This window comes from Antechinus flavipes, chromosome 4 (genome assembly GCF_016432865.1).
Source record: "Antechinus flavipes isolate AdamAnt ecotype Samford, QLD, Australia chromosome 4, AdamAnt_v2, whole genome shotgun sequence".
In the NCBI taxonomy this organism is placed as follows: Eukaryota; Metazoa; Chordata; class Mammalia; order Dasyuromorphia; family Dasyuridae; genus Antechinus; species Antechinus flavipes.
The window spans coordinates 365,506,163-365,524,780 of record NC_067401.1 but is presented as its reverse complement, the minus strand read 5'-3'; the positions used below and the strand labels follow the sequence as shown (position 1 = coordinate 365,524,780).

Below are 18,618 nucleotides of genomic sequence, written 5' to 3'. Positions count from 1 at the left end.
GATATATAGTTCAACCAAAGCATTACTAATTTGGCTCAAATTTCTTTTCAAATACTATCAACATATTCCATAGTAGTTCAGGTTTTTTACGAAAAAGAAAAAAAGAGAGTTCGTAAAACTGATTGATATCACATCAATAGGTAACTAAACTGCTTCAATCTCTGGTACTGAAGCAGATATTTTTTCTTTTTAGCATCAGAAGATCATATAGATAGAGCTACAAGAGACCTTAGAAGTCATTTTGGTCCAAAGAAAACTGAGACTCAAGGTTAAGGAACTTCCTTGAGGTCATACAGGCAGGAAGCATTTTTAAATTATTCTGACATAGAGAGAAAATTAATGCATTTGAATTGAAAAATACATTCAAGGTAGCACTACTATTTTTAATAAAACAAAAAGATTAGTACATTTCACAAACGTAGAGTAAGTTAGATGTATAAAGGACCAAATGCATCTTACAATTGTTCCTATGTTTAGATTCCATCCTCTGTTCACGTTCTGCTTTCATTTCTTCTGCAGGGGTATCATCTACATAAGCTTTTCCTTCCTGAATAAGTTTTTCTGCATATTTCATTATTATTTCAAAATGATCTGATGTATAAGTAAATTGATCTGGCTTGATATGCAACATAGCCACATCCTCCAAGATAACCTGAAATATGAAACCCAAACAAACTTCAGTTTTATAAGTCCAATAAACATACAAAGTTACTATCCCTTTTAATTGAATTTCCCTTGACTAGTCAAGCACTGATACAAGTGCTTCTATTAGTATAACCAATAGAAGCCATAAGGATACAATATATTTGAGTCCCTGTTATACAGCCTGAATAAATTAGAGAGACTACCAAGGTCATTTAATCTAATTCAATCATCTATTTGGTGATGAGAAAATGGAGGCCAAAGGTAGATAAGTAGTTTTCCCATGGGTTACACAGGAAGAGCAAAAATCTCAACTTAGGTCCTCTGACTCCAAAATCAAGATTATTTGGCAAAAAATTAAGTAATGTGCAATGAGTGAAAGAAGAGAAAGAGAAAAGAATGTCAGAAAAAAATGTAAGAAATGTTTATTATATTACCCAACTCATTCCTTTCTGATAAAGACATGACTTCATGACAGGGATTATTAATTACTCTGAGCAATTACTGAATATCAACTTGACAAGGATGAGTTTACCTCTCTCCACTGAAGACATGAAGCTTCTGAGCTTCTGAATGAAGATGACAAAAAAGATACTGAGAAACTTTTACATTTTTTTACCTACTTATTGAGGGTTTTATTTCTACTTTAAGGCAATTTTCCATTGAAAGCAAAAAAGTATATAAAAAGGAATGCAAAATTCTATTTCTTATCATATTTAGCATAAAACATAAAAGACTTGAAGAAATGGAAAAATAAGTTATGTGTACTGAAGTTCATTATCTCTCCATCTGAATTTGAGAAATATAATGTGGGAAATAAAAAGATAAAAGGACTGCCATCATTTAAAGTTAAGGGCCATGAAAAGCCCTAGGTCAGCTCTAATTATAATGAACTTATCCAACACTACACTTAATTTACCTTTTCAAAATCTTCCTTCTCTTTTTCTGGATTTGTGTCATCAAACCTCATGATTAGTTTCCCTTTAAAGTTAACCTGGTAGTGCTGGTTTAGAAGAGCAGCTTTTGCATGTCCAATATGTAAGTAACTAAAATAGAAACATTTCAAAGAAACTTCATTGACATGTTTTTTAAAATTACTTTAAATTGGCAGACCCCTTTGAAGTGCATGAGAACAAACTTAAAAAAACTTTATAAAAGTTGGTCTGCTTATATTGTGATCATTCTAATAAAAGGGTATATATAAATATACGTATACACATATACATAATATTAACAGGATTAAAAGACTACAACATTATTAAATTAAATATATGTATTTTTATTAAAAGATATGTATATAAATATTATACACTTAATGTAATTTTTGAATTAATGCAAAAAAGTAAGTTATAAAAAGTTGGAGGCACATTGCTAACTTTACTCCCACCCAATATTGCATGTAATCATAATTTGATGGTACTGACATAGGCTGCCTATTCTGCTGCTTGTCCTATATTAGGAAGGAAAAAGCCTTATTTGATATGTTCTTCACCTCTTGGAAACTGACTACAAAGAAATGTAGAACAAACAAGAACCACAAATGGCTGAAGGATTTTTCTTATTAGAAATTTTAGTTATTAACAGACACTTTGATTCTAGTCATTATTATCTCTCATTCATCTTGAAAATAGAGCTACACCTGAACAGAGATGACTGTCACTACTAGCATTATCCTATAAAAGACATCTTAGTAGGCAGCAAATAATGAATGAATCATAGATGAGAAAAAGGATTAAAGGGACAAAATCTTTATTATACTAGAATAGTTTTGCAACTAAAGTTCAAATTGGAAACAGATGCAATTTTTCATTTCCAGAGTTTTCCAATATATTTTAAAAATCTGCCTAAATAATGTCCCTCACTTTTTTTAAACCAGGGGGAAAAGCATCTATTTAGAAATTATCTCATCTAAAACTGCCTCTGGCATATCTTAATTTAATAAATATGATGTTCCATATATATTAACTTATAAGGGACAATTTTTTAAAAAGTTGAATTTGACTTATTTGATCTTAATCATGCAAATGATTCTTAATAACATTAGCTTACCCACTGGCCTCAGGAGGGAATCTGACCACAACCTTACCCATCTCTGCACCTGGAAGCTCAACAAATTTTCCAACATCCTGTTTCTTTTCGGTTGCCTTAAAACAAATGAAAACTTACAGAGTTAGCTGTTTTGCCCATTCAACCAATAAAATCACTGAAGTCTGCAAAGTACAAAATCCTCCAGGAAAAGAAAATATGCAATAAATACAAAGTAATTCTGTTTAACATCACTCGAATCTTATTCACAGTATTTTTTTTTCTTTAAGCAGTACCAAATAACTATAATTCTGCTTACCACTTTGATTTTTGGTACAGCAACATTCCATTTGGTACCAACTGACTGAAATGCACGTTGAGCTTCAAGAAAGCCAAACCAGCGTTTTACGTGAAGTGGAGCCATATTCTCTTTCAATTGCTCCTGCCATTTATTATTTCCTGTCAACAAATACATATTTTAAACAATTCACTAACCTTGCAATTTCAAAATGACTCAACTTAAGGCAGCTAAATCAATGAAAACAGTACATCTCTAATGGATTGTAAATTGTAGACTATTTAAGACATTGTGACATTTTTGCTAGGTTTATAAAACATGAATGATTTAGGAAAGTTATGAGTCCAGCAATATGTATTTTGCCTAACTGAACTTTTTTGAGGTCCCCACAATACACATCAAACCAGCACTCCAATGAGAACAATTCTGAGAATAAGATAGCTTCTGTTTATCTCTTCCATCAGACTTTAAACAAGCAGAATTATGCCATTCTTTGTATTTATGCACCTGAAACAAAGTAGGCACTTAATGAATACTTACCAATGATAGCTCAACTCATTATAAATAACCTTGGCCATTAAATTTTATCAGTATTAACATCAAAGTTAAATACTAAAGCACTGTATTAAGTAAATATGTATCCTTTAATTTCTTTCTAAAAATTTACTAATGATCTTAAACCATTTTCTCAGATATGAATAACTCATCAGATGCTTCTATGACATACACAGAATAATAATTATTATTATGTAATGCTTCTAGTCATTCTGAATGTACTCCTAGCCACTCTAAGGAACATTTAGTAAAAGTCACAGGCACAATGGTTCCTTAAGGCTTTAAGGGAAGCTGGGAGAGGTGCAGCAAGATGGTGCAATGGATATAATACCAGTCTTGGAGTCAGGAGGACCAGAGTTCAAATCTGAACTCAGATACTTAACACTTTCTAGCTGTGTAACCCTGGACAAGTCACTTAACCCCAACTACCTCACAAAAAAAACCCCTCCAAAACAAGACTTAAAGGGTCTGTGATGTTGCCACTACATAGATTATCAGTCTTCAACATCTTAGAAGACAATAGTCCATGAGTTGCCCTAGTTAAGAAATCCACTTGACTAACTTGTTGGTGAGTTTCTCCACACTTGTCCTTAAGCCCATGTTCAAAGGCTTTTCTTCTTGGTAAGACTTCATAAAAGTCAGTGTTCTACTAGCATAATCTAGATCACCTTCAAACAACTTTCCTTTTACTCATACTTTTTTTCATTCCCTTCTAATTATGTATTTATTTCATATAGAGCAAAAGTATCTAAGGAATGATTTCATTTTACATCTGAATAGTCAGGAATATAAAAATCTTAAAGTCTAGTCCAAATCTGGAAGGTTGCATTAACACCTCCTTTAACAGGACTTTGCTATTCATCATTTTGTTGATTTGAAAAAGGGGAATAGAGAGAAATTATCAGAGGTAAGAAAAGCAGAGGGAGGGGAGCAAGTGAAGTACCTAGATAAGGCCATCAGAAAAAGAGAACATCCCACTGGAGGAGCTATTCATATCACACACACACACACACACACACACACACACACACACACACACACACCCCTTCTCACGTTTTTAAGAACAAGAGGTATCTTCTTTTTGTTTCCCCCAATTAGATGATTATAAGCTGATTGTTATTGTTCTGATTGAGTGTCTTGGTGTGGCACCTGTTGGGGCCTCTCACATGATATACATACATATATATATATATATATCTGATGGTGAAATTATTGCTTGAAAATTATTAATTAGGCTAGAAAAATTTGAATGTTAATGTGGAAAATAGCAAAATACTCTTTATGATGTTCATCAAGGTAATCTTCATTTCAAAGTAAAAGAACCCAAATTATTACACCTTAAATTTTCCTGTTAACAATGGAATTAAAAAGCTGAGAAGAAATGATTAGTTAATGGCATGAAGTAATTGAAAATTTAAAGTGCTTAAAAAAAAGAAAACCAGATATACCTTTTAGTGTGGCCCAAACACACAGGTCTGCTAAGCTCAATGAGTTTCCAACTAAGTATGTTCTCAGTGACAGACAGTGATTAAGTTCACTTACTGCTGTATTAAACAACGTACAAGAAGATAATTTTGTAACACTGAATTCCAACCAATGGTCAATCTGGCAAAAGAGAAAAAGGAAGAGATGAGAGTACATGACATTCCAACACTAATTATTTGTTTAAACCATCACAAAGAAAGTCTATCTAAAAAGGCAACTCAACAGTTAAGATTTTGTGAGCTCTGTTTTTTTTATCTAGGGAAATCACACTAGCGTTGCTTACTAAATATCAGACTATTACTATAAGAAGGAGCATGGAAAGATTACTCCTCCTTGCTTCTAAAAAGCATAAATATCTAAGAAGTTATCACTGCAAAACAGATCTATCCACACAAATTTAACAGAATTCTTATTGTAGATATGGAAAAAGGTAAAGGACTTTAAAATGATCTGAACTTAAATTTCATAATAAGAAATACAGAATCAAAAATGAGGAGAGGAAGGTAGAGAGGATAGCAGGGAATCATTAAATCCAAAAATCATAAAAATCTCCATCAATAATGCCAGAAATTTTGGCATGAGTCAAGGCCTTTCTGAATAGCGATAATGTGCTAAAAGTATTTTATGCTAATTTATATCAAATGCTTTTTTGTGCTACAAGAGTATTCCCTTAACTTTTTTAACTAATTTTTTGAAGGAAGTGTTTATCAAACAACCATGTGAACAGGTTATCTATTATAGAATCTTAACTGGATCTTCACTAAAGTAAGACAATCCATTATACCTCCCTAATTGATTCTCTATCCTATTTCTCATAGCTCATCCAAACCTTCTCTTTTTGACCTTTCTATTATTAGAGCAGAATATTGTAGATATTCTCAATCCTGGTCTTTGTACTGGATTTTTGTAATTTTTTTTCTTTATAGTGAAAGAGGGCTAAATCTGTGAGGGAAAATAAAAAAACAACTATAATGCAAAAACGTAAGGCATTAGTAAAACCAGCAAAAAGCATCAGCATTTTTAGAAGAAGTAATAGAAAATCCAAATATAAATAGAACAATTGGGGTAGGAGGAAAGAGATAGGGAAACAAGAAAAAGTCACAAATTCAGTATTCTAGGTGTTATGATTCTAACTATAAAAATGCTACATCAAATAAAGGTAAGAATAATGAAATGCTCAAATAAGAACAAATGCAAGATAATAAAAAATCACAAAGATTGTTGATGACTTACTTCAGTGTGCTCCATCAGGTTACAGCCATACAACCCGGCTGAAGTTGCAACTCTAGCCAAGTAGCGAAGTATAGAATTCACATCAGTGAATGTAACATTGCTACAAGTAAGAAAACAATGCTATTTTAGCCATTTGGCTACCACCAACTTGAAGACTTGTTATGTGAACAATTAGTAAAATAAATTCAACTAATAGAATCATCTTCTTCACCCTCTACATTTCACTCTGTTCTGCAATGGCTTAGTTTTGAAACACAATTAAATTTTTTAAAGTTTCTGTAATGTGCCTCAGTGTGCCAAATAAAAAGTTATGGCCCTAAAATCTGTTGCCATAACCATTTGTTGATTCCAGGATCAATTTAATGGAATTTATTACATAACAATTTCTCTGTGTCTATAAATCATGAAAATAACAAAACAATCTCTAGGAAACTGGTTTTTATATAAATGTGTTGAAAAATATAGATGTTTATTTATTAATTATGAGAGACTGTGTATCACAGTGGATAGGGATCTAGCTTCAAAACCAGGGAGATCTGAGTTCCAAGTCCCACCTCTTACATATATTGGTTATGGGATACAGAGCAAGTTACTTAACCTCTCAGTGCCCTAGAAGAGTGTCAAACTCAAATAGAAAGGTTGTATAATGACTTAGAAAAACAAATTAGCATCATCTATATTGCATTCTATTTTTATATTTTGTTAAATATTTCCCAATTACATTTTAATCTGTTTCAGCTCCAGAGCAGGGTAGCTAGGTAGTGCAGTGGATAAAGTGACAGGTGTAGAATCTGGAAGACTCATCTTCCTGAATTCTAATCCAGTCTCAGAAATTTAACAGCTATGTGACTCTGGTCAAGTTACTAAACCCTTTTTGCCTCAGTTACATTATCTGAAAAATGAGATGAAGAAGGGAATGGCAAACCACTCCTCTATCTTTGCCAAGAGAAGGGACGAGTCAGAAGTGAATGAAAAATTATGAAACATTTATCACCACAACAGCCCAAATTTTGTTGGCAGCTTGCAGTGAGTTGAATGCTTCTAATCTACACAATCCTCCAAAACTAGGGACTGAAGGGAAAATGTCAACCTAATGATAATAACAATAACAATAATGATAACTATAATTTACATGGCTTTAACAAATAATATCTCATTTTATTGTTGTAACAACTTTGGCAGGTGTTATTATTATTCCCATTTTACACTGAAAAAATTTAAGGTATGTGATTTGCCCAGGGTCACACAACTTATAATTGTGGGAGGATGAATTTGAAGTCAGGTCTGCCCAAATCTAGGAAAAGCTCTCTATTCATCTTGCCACCTAGCTGAACTGAATTGATATGGATACTTTTCTTACCTAGGAAATATTAGTGAAAGTACAAGAGCAATCCCTTTTCTGTTTGTTTATTTTAAATAAGAGATTTATTATATTTGGGAAATCATGGGGGAAAAAAATGAAATGCCTCAGCCTGCTGACAGGTATATGTCCTGATTAAAAAAAAAATACTAAGAATAAAGAATCTTCAAACACAGATGAATAATTTCTTTTTTTTTTTAAACTTTATTTTATTTAATAATAACTTTGCATTGACAGAATCCATGCCAGGGTAATTTTTTACAACATTATCTCTTGCACTCGCTTATGTTTCGTTTTTTCCCCTCCCTCTCTCTACCCCTCCCCCCCCCAAGATGGCAAGCAGTCCTATATATGTTAAATATGTTGCAGTATATCCTAGATACAATACATATTTGCAGAACCGAACAGTTCTGCTGTTGCACAGGGAGAATTGGATTCAGAAGGTAAAAATAACTCGGGAAGAAAATCAAAAATGCAAATAGTTCACATTCGTTTCCCAGTGTTCCTTCTTTGGGTGTAGCTGTTTCTGTCCATCATTTATCCATTGAAACTCAGTTAGGTCTCTTTGTCATAGAAATCCACTTCCATCAGAATACATCCTCATACAATATCGTTGTCGAAGTGTATAATGATCTCCTGGTTCTGCTCATCTCACTTAGCATCAGTCCATGTAGGTCTCTCCAAGCCTCTCTGTATTCATCCTGTTGGTCATTTCTTATAGAACAATAATATTCCATAATATTCATATACCACAATTTACCCAGCCATTCTCCAATTGATGGGCATCCATTCATTTTCCAGTTTCTAGCCACTACAAACAGGGCTGCTACAAACATTTTGGCACATACAGGTCCCTTTCCTTTTTTTAGTATTTCTTTGGGATATAAGCCCAATAGAAACACTGCTGGATCAAAGGGTATGCACAGTTTGATAACTTTTTGGGCATAATTCCAGATTGCTCTCCAGAATGGTTGGGTTCGTTCACAACTCCACCAACAATGCATCAGTGTCCCCGTTTTCCCGCATCCCCTCCAACATTCATCATTATTTTTTCCTGTCATCTTAGCCAATCTGACAGGTGTGTAGTCATATCTCAGAGTTGTCTTAATTTGCATTTCTCTGATCAATAGTGATTTGGAACACTCTTTCATGTGAGTGGTAATAGTTTCAATTTCATACAGATGAATAATTTCTGACAGAATTTCAGGGGTTAGAAAACTACTAGGTACCAAATAAACCCACAAAAGGCATCAGCATTCTTATCTATCACTAACAAAACCCAACAGAGTTACAAAGAGAAATTCCATTTAAAGTAACTACTGATTGTATAAAATATTTAGGAATCTATCTGCCAAGGGAAAATCAGAAACTTTATAAGCAAAACTACAAAACACTTTCCATACAAATTAAGTCTGATCTAACCAACTGGAAAAATATTAAATGCTCTTGGATTGGGCGAGGACATATAATAAAGATGACAATACTACCTAAATTAATCTATTTATTTAGCGTTATACCAATCAGTCTCCCAAAAAACTATTTTGATGACCTAGAAAAAATAACAACAAAGTTCATATGGAAAAACAAAAGGTCAAGAATTTCAAGGGAATTAATGAAAAAAAAAATCAAATGAAGGTGGCCTAGCTATACCAGATCTAAAATTATATTATAAAGGCAGTGGTTACTAAAACCATCTGGTATTGGTTAAGAAATTGACTAGTTGATCAATGGAATAGATTAGGTTCAAAGGACAAAAAAGCTAATAACTTTAATAATCTAGTGTTTGACAAACCCAAAGACACCAATATTTGGGATAAGAACGCATTATTTGACAAAAATTGCTGGGAAAACTGGAAATTAGTATGGCAGAAACTAGGCATTGACCAATACGTAACACCATACACTAAGATAAAGTCAAAATGAGTTCATGACCTAGGCATAAAGAATGAGATTATAAATAAATTGGAGGAGCATAGGATAGTTTACCTCTCAGACCTGTGGAAGAAGGAATTTATGACCAAAGAAGAACTAGAGATCACTACTGACTACAAAATAGAAAATTTTGATTATATCAAATTGAAAAGTTTTTGTACAAACAAAATTAATGCAGACAAGATTAGAAGGGAAACAATAAACTGGGAAAGCATTTTTACGGTCAAAAGTTCTGATAAAGGCCTCATTTCCAAATATATAGAGAACTGACTCTAATTTATAAGAAATCAAGCCATTCTTCAATTGATAAATGGTCAAAGAATATGAACAGACAATTCTCAGACGAAGACATTGAAACTATTTCTAGACATATAAAATATGCTCCAAATCATTATTAATCAGAGAAATGCAAATTAAGACAACTCTGAGATACTACAACACACCCGTCAGATTGGCTAGAATGAGAGGGAAAGACAATGCAGAATGTTGGAGGGGATGTGGGAAAATAAGGGCACTGATACATTGTTGGTGGAATTGTGAACACATCCAGCCATTCTGGAGAGCAATTTGGAACTATGCTCAAAAAGTTATCAAACTGTGCATATCCTTTGATCCATCAGTGTTTCTACTGGGCTTATACCCCAAAGAGATACTAAAGAAGGGAAAGGGACCTGTATGTGCCAAAATGTTTAGGGCAGTCTTGCTTGTAGTAAGCTGGAAAATGAATGGATGCCCATCAATTGGAGAATGGTTGAGTAAACTGTGGTATATGAATGTTATGGAATATTATTGTTCTGTAAGGAATGACCAGCAGGATGAATACAGAGAGGATTGGCGAGACTTACATGAACTGATGCTAAGTGAAATGAGAAGAACCAGGAGATCATCATATACCTCAACAACGATACTGTATGAGGGTGTATTCTGATGGAAGTGGATTTCTTCGACAAAGAGATCTAACTCAGTTTCAATTGATCAAGGATGGATAGAAGCAGCTACACCCAAAGAAAAAACACTGGGAAATGAATGTAAACTGCTTGCATTTTTATTTTTCTTTCTGGGTTATTTATACCTTCTGCATCCAATTCTCCCTGTGCAACAAGAGAACTGTTCGGTTCTGCACACATATATTGTATCTAGGATATACTGTAACCTATTTAACATATAAAGGACTGCTTGCTATCTGGGGGAGGGGGTGGAGAGAGGGAGGGGAAAAATCGGAACAGAAGTGAGTGCAAGGGATAATGTTGTAAAAAATTACCCTGACATGGGTTCTGTCAATAAAAAGTTATTAAAAAAAAAAAAAAGAAAAAAAAGAAAACTACTGGGCTGTAATTGGCCCTTAGGTCATAGTTTGCCTACCCCTATTGGAAGGTGAACGTGAATTTTAAAAATAGGTTAAAAGGAGTAAAAGAACATAATAAAAACATTAGAGAACTATATCAGGAGATACAGGAGGTTTTGTTAAACTTAATATGTACTTTAATAAGTTCCAAACTTATTGGAGTTCACAATTTTACATGTAATTCTTTTTTCTTCTTCCATTGAAATTTTTCTTCTTAAGCAATAATAATTATAAAAAGAAATAAAGTACAAAGAACTATAATAAAGGGGGGGAGGGTGATCAGAAAAGGAGATGAAATAGAAAGACATTAAAATAGCAATGCCAAAACCTTGTTTCCTTCTCTGACAGGGTTATGAGAATAGCAGTTGGAGTACCACAGACACAATATAAATGAATTTCTGCAAGTCAGTGGCAAAATCTTCATTATAAGTAAGAGCTGTGGCTTAGAGGATACTAATTTATGGTAGGAATGAATGTGACTGAAGGACTAGACTCAAAGAATAGTATGATTGAATGTTAAACCCAAGAGAAACTTGACAGAGTTTGTTTGTTTTCTTAATAAAAGCTTTTTATTTTCAGAACACATGCAAAGATAGTTTTCAACATTCACCCTTGCAAAACCTTGTGTTCCAAATTTTTCTCCCTCCCTTCCTCCCCACAGACAGCAAGTAATTCAATATAGGTTAAATATATGTAATTTTTCCAAACATATATTCACATTGATTATGCTTGGCAGAGTTTTTAAAAAGCATAATAAAAACTCACATTTTAAAAACAGAGACACTAGACCAAGAATCCATATAAATACATTTATAATATAAAACAAGGTATATATAAGGATATACAAAATAAATTCAAAATAAATTTGTGGGGAAAGGCAGTGAGAAGGATGATTAGGAAAGACAATGTCAAAGGTGGTGATGACATGGAATTCTAAAGTATAAAAACAAAGAGGGAATATATTCCAATCACAGGGCACAGCCAGACAGTGCAAGGGTAATAATATATAAGGGTGAATAGTAGGTTAAAATCAAATTGTAAAGAGTTTTTTATTATCAAACACAGAAGTTTAAAAGAAAGTCATAGGGACTTATTTTTATAGGAGTTAACATTTTTAGACCTATGCTTTAGGAAAGTCACTTTGGCAGATCATCATCCATGACATACATCTTTGGCATTTCTGAAGGCTCATTCTCAGAACCACTTTCCTATTTATTATACTCTCTGGGATCTCTTTAGGTCCTCTGGGTTTAATTATCATTTGATGCATCTGACTCCCAAGTTTATGATTGCAGGCCTCATTTTGCTTCTAAGCTTCAATCCCTTATCAACAACTAATCTGTTAGAAATCTCCATGTGGATATATTAAAGTTGTGTTATATACTTAAACTTAGTTGTAGACTTAAACAGAAGTCTGCATTCTACCCCAAAATTCTTCCCTCCTGCAAACTTATTTTTATTCAGGGTGCCATCATCCTTTCAATCACTTAGCTTAAACATTCTTGCCTCTTCACTTTCCCTCAATTCCCATATTCAGCTTCTAAATCTTGTCAATTCTTACATATCCTGTCCCCTATTCCTCTGTTCATACCAAATTAGTTCAGGTCCTTATTTCATTTCACCTAAATGACTACTCTAATCTTCTACTATATCTTCCTACTTACAATCTTTTTCCTCTGCAATCCATCCTCCAAATAGTCTAAGTTCACTGTCTTACTATGTCAATCATCAGCTCAAAAATCTTCAGTGACTCTCTTGTGTCTCAAGAATAAACTACAAGCAACCTAACTTGACAATTTAAATCAAACACGATCTGGCTTTTTTTTTTCTTTGACCCAATAATGCCATTACTGAACTGAATCCTATAGATGTTATTGGGAGGGAAAAAAATTTTTTTCTTATGAAAAAAGGTTCAAGGCAGCATTATTCAGGATCACAAAAAAAGTTGGAAATAAAGTGTATCTCAACAATTGAGGAAATAGTTGAATAAGCTGTGATATATGCATGAAATAAATTATTTCTGGTCTGTTATGTACAATGAATATGAAGAATTCAGAAAAATATGAGGAGACTTAAAATGAGATGTAAAGTGAAGTTCATACAAATGAACAATATGTAGGATGACTGCAACAATGTAAGTAAAATCTACATAGAAAGGCAACAAATTCCAGTCAAATACAATAGTCAAACATTAGCATCAAACTATAAGGTTAAGAATACAAAATCCTTTTTCTGTAAATAATCACTACTTTGCTTTTATTTTTACCAGAAATGTCCTTTGTGTACAGGGGTTGATAGGACTTATCTTCTGTGTCAAAATAATTTTTAACCTTCTAATACCTAAATTAAGTGATTATTTTTAGAGACTATGGCAAATTAATAATTCAACTATATAACAAATGAATAAGCAGTATGTTGCCAAGAGTCTACCCGGCACAAATCCCTATTAGAAGGTTAATGGCCTGAATTAAAGATCTTGAAATCTTAAAATAGCACATAAATATAAGGTATATGTATTGTGGTTTCAAACAAAACACTAGATTAAAGATTACAACCTCAGAACACTCTGAAAAGGTTTGCCAAACTTTAAAAGCAATTCACACATAAAATTATCCCAAAGAAAATAGATTCAAAAGCCTACTCTTTAAAGTGAATTTAAGAACTATTTAACTAATAACTGAAGAATCATCAAATTTGAAATACCTCAAATGATTTTTCAGCTTGTTACTAAATAAATCAGTTTATTTTTTGGTGTTATGGAATTCATTTACTCCAATTGGGAAATAAGTTTAGCTAATGTTTCTTAAATTTCATTTCCCATTTTAAAATGTACTACTGTTATAAGAAATCAATTTTATTTAGCCATTACATAATGAGATGGTATTGAATGTCAACATAAAGTGCTTCCTTTCCATTTTAAAGCTATTACTGCTTCATTATCAGTAGCAATCTCTATCCTTATGATGTGGTTTAGCCAGTTTTCCCATTGGAAAGTTTGCTGAAGGTCAAAAAGTTAAGTCAAACCATGAAAAGAGAGTGTTAGATCAGGAGCCTAGGAGACTTAGATTAAAATTCCCCAGCATACTCACTAATTATGAAAGTATGTTACTAGACCTCTTATGGACCCATTTTTTATCTTTATAGGGAAAAAATACTATCAGCAATCTCTCTCACATGGCTCAAATTAAATAAACAAGGTACACCACAAATCTTAAAGGAATATAGTGTCATTATTAATAACAACAAATAAAATGATTTATATGATAATTATAAAATTAAAGAAATTGTAGATATGAATTAGTAGGATACCAGAATTTAGGAAATGAAAATCTTTGATTGAATTTTATAAGTATGGATGTATAAGATTACCCTTAAGGCAACTGAACCATAAGCTTTTTAGAAATATAAATACAATTCAAACATTCAGAACATTGAAAGATTTAAGATAATTTTAAAATTCTATAAAGCAAAAATAAAAATTAATAGCTGATTTAAAGAACTGATCAATGCAAAATGTTTTGAAAGTTAAATTATTCACTAGGAAACATGCAAACAAGAATATTAACTGAAAATCACAAGTCATGTTTTTTCCTATATTCTACATTATTCTATATTCTGAATGTTATATCATGAACCTTTTGGAGAGTCTGTACTGACTAATTATAATGGTCAAGAAAGTGCATACTGTTGACTTGTTTTGTATTTATCTTTATATCCTCAATCTCTTTATTTGCATGGCTTGACACAGGAGATATGCTCTGAGAAGTCAGAAATCCTATTTAATGAATCTGTATGTAATAAAGCAATATATGTACATATACAACTTTTTAACGCTGTGATCTCCAAATTAAAGACACCAAAACATATTTAAATTGATAATGAATAATAAAATACCTTTATAGGAGAGATATGAGAAAAAAATACCTCATATTATGTTGAATATATGAACTTGAGTAATTATAATCATGTTCTACAATTAAATGGGACTATGAAAAATGAATTACATGATTTTAAAAGAACATTCAAAAGGATAAATCTGGGAGTGATATCTCAACATATTTCTATTTGTTGTTTACATTATAATTGTATTCCTTAATATCATCTCCAACAATCATGCAACAGAATTCAAGCATGCACAAATAACTGCTTTTAATTCACACACCCAATTAACATTTTTAAAATGCTAATCTAAATAATGAGGGCAGAAATGTAAAAATTACTTACTCAGAAACTCGAAGGCTATTCTCTTTTCCTTCATCAACTGAAATTTTGACATTGTCTTTAACATGTTCTATTGTCAACAAAGCTCCTGCAAACAATGGAAGAAAATTTAAAGTCTCTTCATATTGGGTCACATTTGTAGCCTGAATCATCAAACTTTCATATTGAAAGATTTTCTAAACAAATATACCCAGAAAAAGGGAAATTCTTTAAAAAGGACTTTTATTTATAAAACAGTCTTTTGTCTTAATAGAAAGATTCTGGTTGGAGGATTTAAGCTCAAATTTTGACCTGCCTTTATCATTCACTAATTGAGTGATTTTGGGAAAATCAAGGGCCTTCATTTCCCCAAATGTTAAATGAGAGATTAAATCTATGTGATCTTTAAGTTCCTTTCATCTTTAAAATCTGGGTCTCTAAATATATAAGTAAAAATCATTTTAAAAGACAATAGAATCTGCACTAGCTAAACTAATACTCAGAGAAATGCAAATTAAAACAACTCTGTGGTATCACCTCTCACCTCTCAGATAGGCTAAGATAGGAAAAGATAATGATAAGTGTTGGAGAGGATATGGGAAAATTGGGACACTAATAAATTGTTGGTGAAGTTGTGAAGTGATCCACCCATTCTGGGAGAGCAATCTGGAACTATGCCCAAAGGGCTATAAAACTGTGCATACCCTTTGACCCAGAAGTGCCATTACTGGATTTGTATCCCAGGAAATCATAAAGGAGGGAAAAGGATCCACATGTGCAAAAGTGTTTGTAGCAGCTCTTTTTTGTGGTAGAAAAGAATTGGAAAATGAGTTCATGCCCATCAAATGGGGAATGGCTGAACAAGTTGTAGTATATGAAAGTAAGGGAATATTATTGTTCCATAAAAAATTATGAACAAGCTGATTTTAGAAAGCCGGATTTACACGAATTGATGTTGAGTGAAATAAGCAGAACCAGGAATATATTGTGCACAGTAACTGCAACAATGTAAAATGATCAACTATGAAAGAGTTGGTTCTTCTCTGCAGTTCTGTGATCTAAGGCAATCCCAACAAACTTTAGAAAGAAAATGTCATCTGTATCCAGAAAGAAAATTATGGAGACTGAATATAAATCAACACATGCTATGTTCACTTTTTTTTTCCTGTTTCTTCTAAGGTTTTTCCTCTTTTAGTTTTTCCCTTTTATTTTGATTTTTCTCTCCCAACATGATTCATAAAGTAATGCTTTTTTTTTTAAATGAATGTACACATATAACCAGAAAAAAAGTAAAACAAAACAAAGTAAAAACTAATACTCATAAAAAGACATAATAGAATTTTTATTCAAAGAGACATAAATCAGTGGATTTTCTTAAGGATGGGTTTCTGGAAAGAGATAAGTGGTCAAATAACTTGTTATCTTCAGACCCATGAATTCATAGGTGTAGAGAACCCTCAAGCACCAATGCAGAAATGTAAACGTTCTGCAATTTATAATCTTAGTGAATTTTGAGTCACTGAGGGAATGAATGTTTTAGGATTATATAGACACCAAGTATCAGAAGAGAAACTTAAACCCATATCTTTCTAACTCTAGGGTAGGCCCTCTATTGATTATTTATTTCTGACACTCAAAGGATACCAATTCACAAAAGCAGCACAAATTATCAAATCACATGAGAAAGATTTAAAATTTTTAATAATCAAAGAAATGCAAATTTAAGAAACACTGACACAAAGTTCAGTAGTTATTATTAGAGTTTTTGATAATTTAGAAAATTTGAACAATGTTCTTCTCAATGTCAATAATATAATTAATGGCTACCATTTCTATAATGCCTACTATATGCCAGACACTTTACAAATACTGTGTCATCATTATCTATCCCCATTTTTCAGCTGAAGAAAGAGGCACAAAGGTTAAGTAACTTATACAGGGTCACAAGGCCATTAAGTATCAGAGGTTAAATTTGAATTCAGGTCTTTCTAAGTCTACTCCCGCCTACTCTATCCACTGTGCTAATTTCAAAAGATCCACAGGACTAATAAAGAAATTTAAAATGATAAAATACAATGCTGGCTAGATTGTGGAGAAAGGAACATCATCTTACCAGTGGTACAGCAATGAAAGTCAATCTTTCCATAAGGCATAATGATATTATACAATGAAAACTATTAAACTTATTTTATCTTGAGCTGGTGATCACATAACTAGAACTCTACCTTACAACTGTTACTAGTGGGCAAAAAAAAATAACTTGTGGCTATGCAAAGAAATCCAGAATAGCATAAAATTCTGAAATGATCTATCTGGAAATATGTCCAACCAAGATGATCAGAGTGGTGGCACAAAGTTTATAGGTGGCAGGCCCTGGATTAGGGTGTAGCTCTTTTGATGGGAAAAAAAAATAGAAAGCTACTGAACTTGGGTTCAACTCTGACCTCTAATGTTTCCCACTTATACGACCTTAGAAAAACTCCCTTAGCTTCATTGAACCTCAGTTTCCTAACCTGTAAAATGAACAGGGTTCATTAGATACCCTCTTTCACTTCTAAATCTCTAATGCTAGGACTCTTCTGATCAAATCTCCTTATGCTGATAACTGTATGTATCTTTCTATTAATTTTATTATTAATAATCTGTTAATTAAACAATCATCTGCTGAGTTTCCATGTAAAAAGTACTTATGAGGGAGACAAAAGCATTTAATTTGCCAGAGTATATTAAATGATGAAACATATACCATCATGTTATTTTTAAGAATTTGAACTATTAATCAGACAGTACAGTTGTAAGAATAATTATTAACTCAATTAAACAGACATCATTCAGATGTCTGACTACATAAAACAAATTTTTAATGCTATGTACTAATTGTGGTCTCTAAATATCTAATTTCAGAGGGATTTGAAACATCTATTTTTTCCTCTCAAATTACATCTAAGATAGTCCCATTCTCATTTAGGTATTCTCAAATGTTATCTCAGCAATACTTCATGTTAAAATAATTTCCAAGTATTCTGCGTAATCAACTATGGAACAAAGTTATAACTCTATAAAAGAATTAAATAAGCAAAACAGGTAAAATCGTCTTGCTTTAAATGACTGTAATGAATTAAAGCAATGGAAAAAAGTGAGAATATGAATAATAATAAATCAAGGATCTAAAATGTCAGGCAACAAAAATCTTTTAGAAGTTCTGCCCAAAGAGAACACAAAGACTGAAAGATTTAAGCGTAAGGATCTTACCTTGCTTCTATTTCTTCAAGAGAATATCTTAATTAAATTAAGTCTGTATTTATTAGTACTTCTATTAAAAACATTATATCCACATAAGATCTATTAACAATATCTTTATTCTAAAAGATTTAAAGCCCCAAAAGAGCTACCAATGTCAAAACTAATTTGAATATGTATATCTCATCAGCTAAGTCCAAAATTTAGAAGAGGGGTAAAGGGTGTCGATGGAGACTCAAAACAACAACACAATGATCCTGTAAATTTTTGTAAAAATCATCTCTCTCATGCTAATTTCTGAAA

The 18,618-nt window shown here is 32.3% G+C and overlaps 1 protein-coding gene across 2 annotated transcripts in view; it reads right to left on the bottom strand.

Annotated features, from left to right (window-relative positions):
- The window catches only part of EPRS1 (glutamyl-prolyl-tRNA synthetase 1), a 67,901-nt gene that overhangs the window by 47,522 nt on the left and 1,761 nt on the right, over positions 1 to 18,618 (bottom strand). For both annotated transcript variants that reach the window (XM_051998266.1, XM_051998267.1), the window contains exons 2-8: positions 15,100 to 15,184; positions 6,239 to 6,338; positions 4,969 to 5,125; positions 2,987 to 3,126; positions 2,692 to 2,786; positions 1,562 to 1,688; positions 460 to 652 (exon numbers count right to left, since the gene is read on the bottom strand). In XM_051998266.1, the coding sequence (XP_051854226.1) occupies positions 460 to 652; positions 1,562 to 1,688; positions 2,692 to 2,786; positions 2,987 to 3,126; positions 4,969 to 5,125; positions 6,239 to 6,338; positions 15,100 to 15,184 (897 nt within the window). The remainder of the gene's footprint in view (positions 1 to 459; positions 653 to 1,561; positions 1,689 to 2,691; positions 2,787 to 2,986; positions 3,127 to 4,968; positions 5,126 to 6,238; positions 6,339 to 15,099; positions 15,185 to 18,618) is intronic.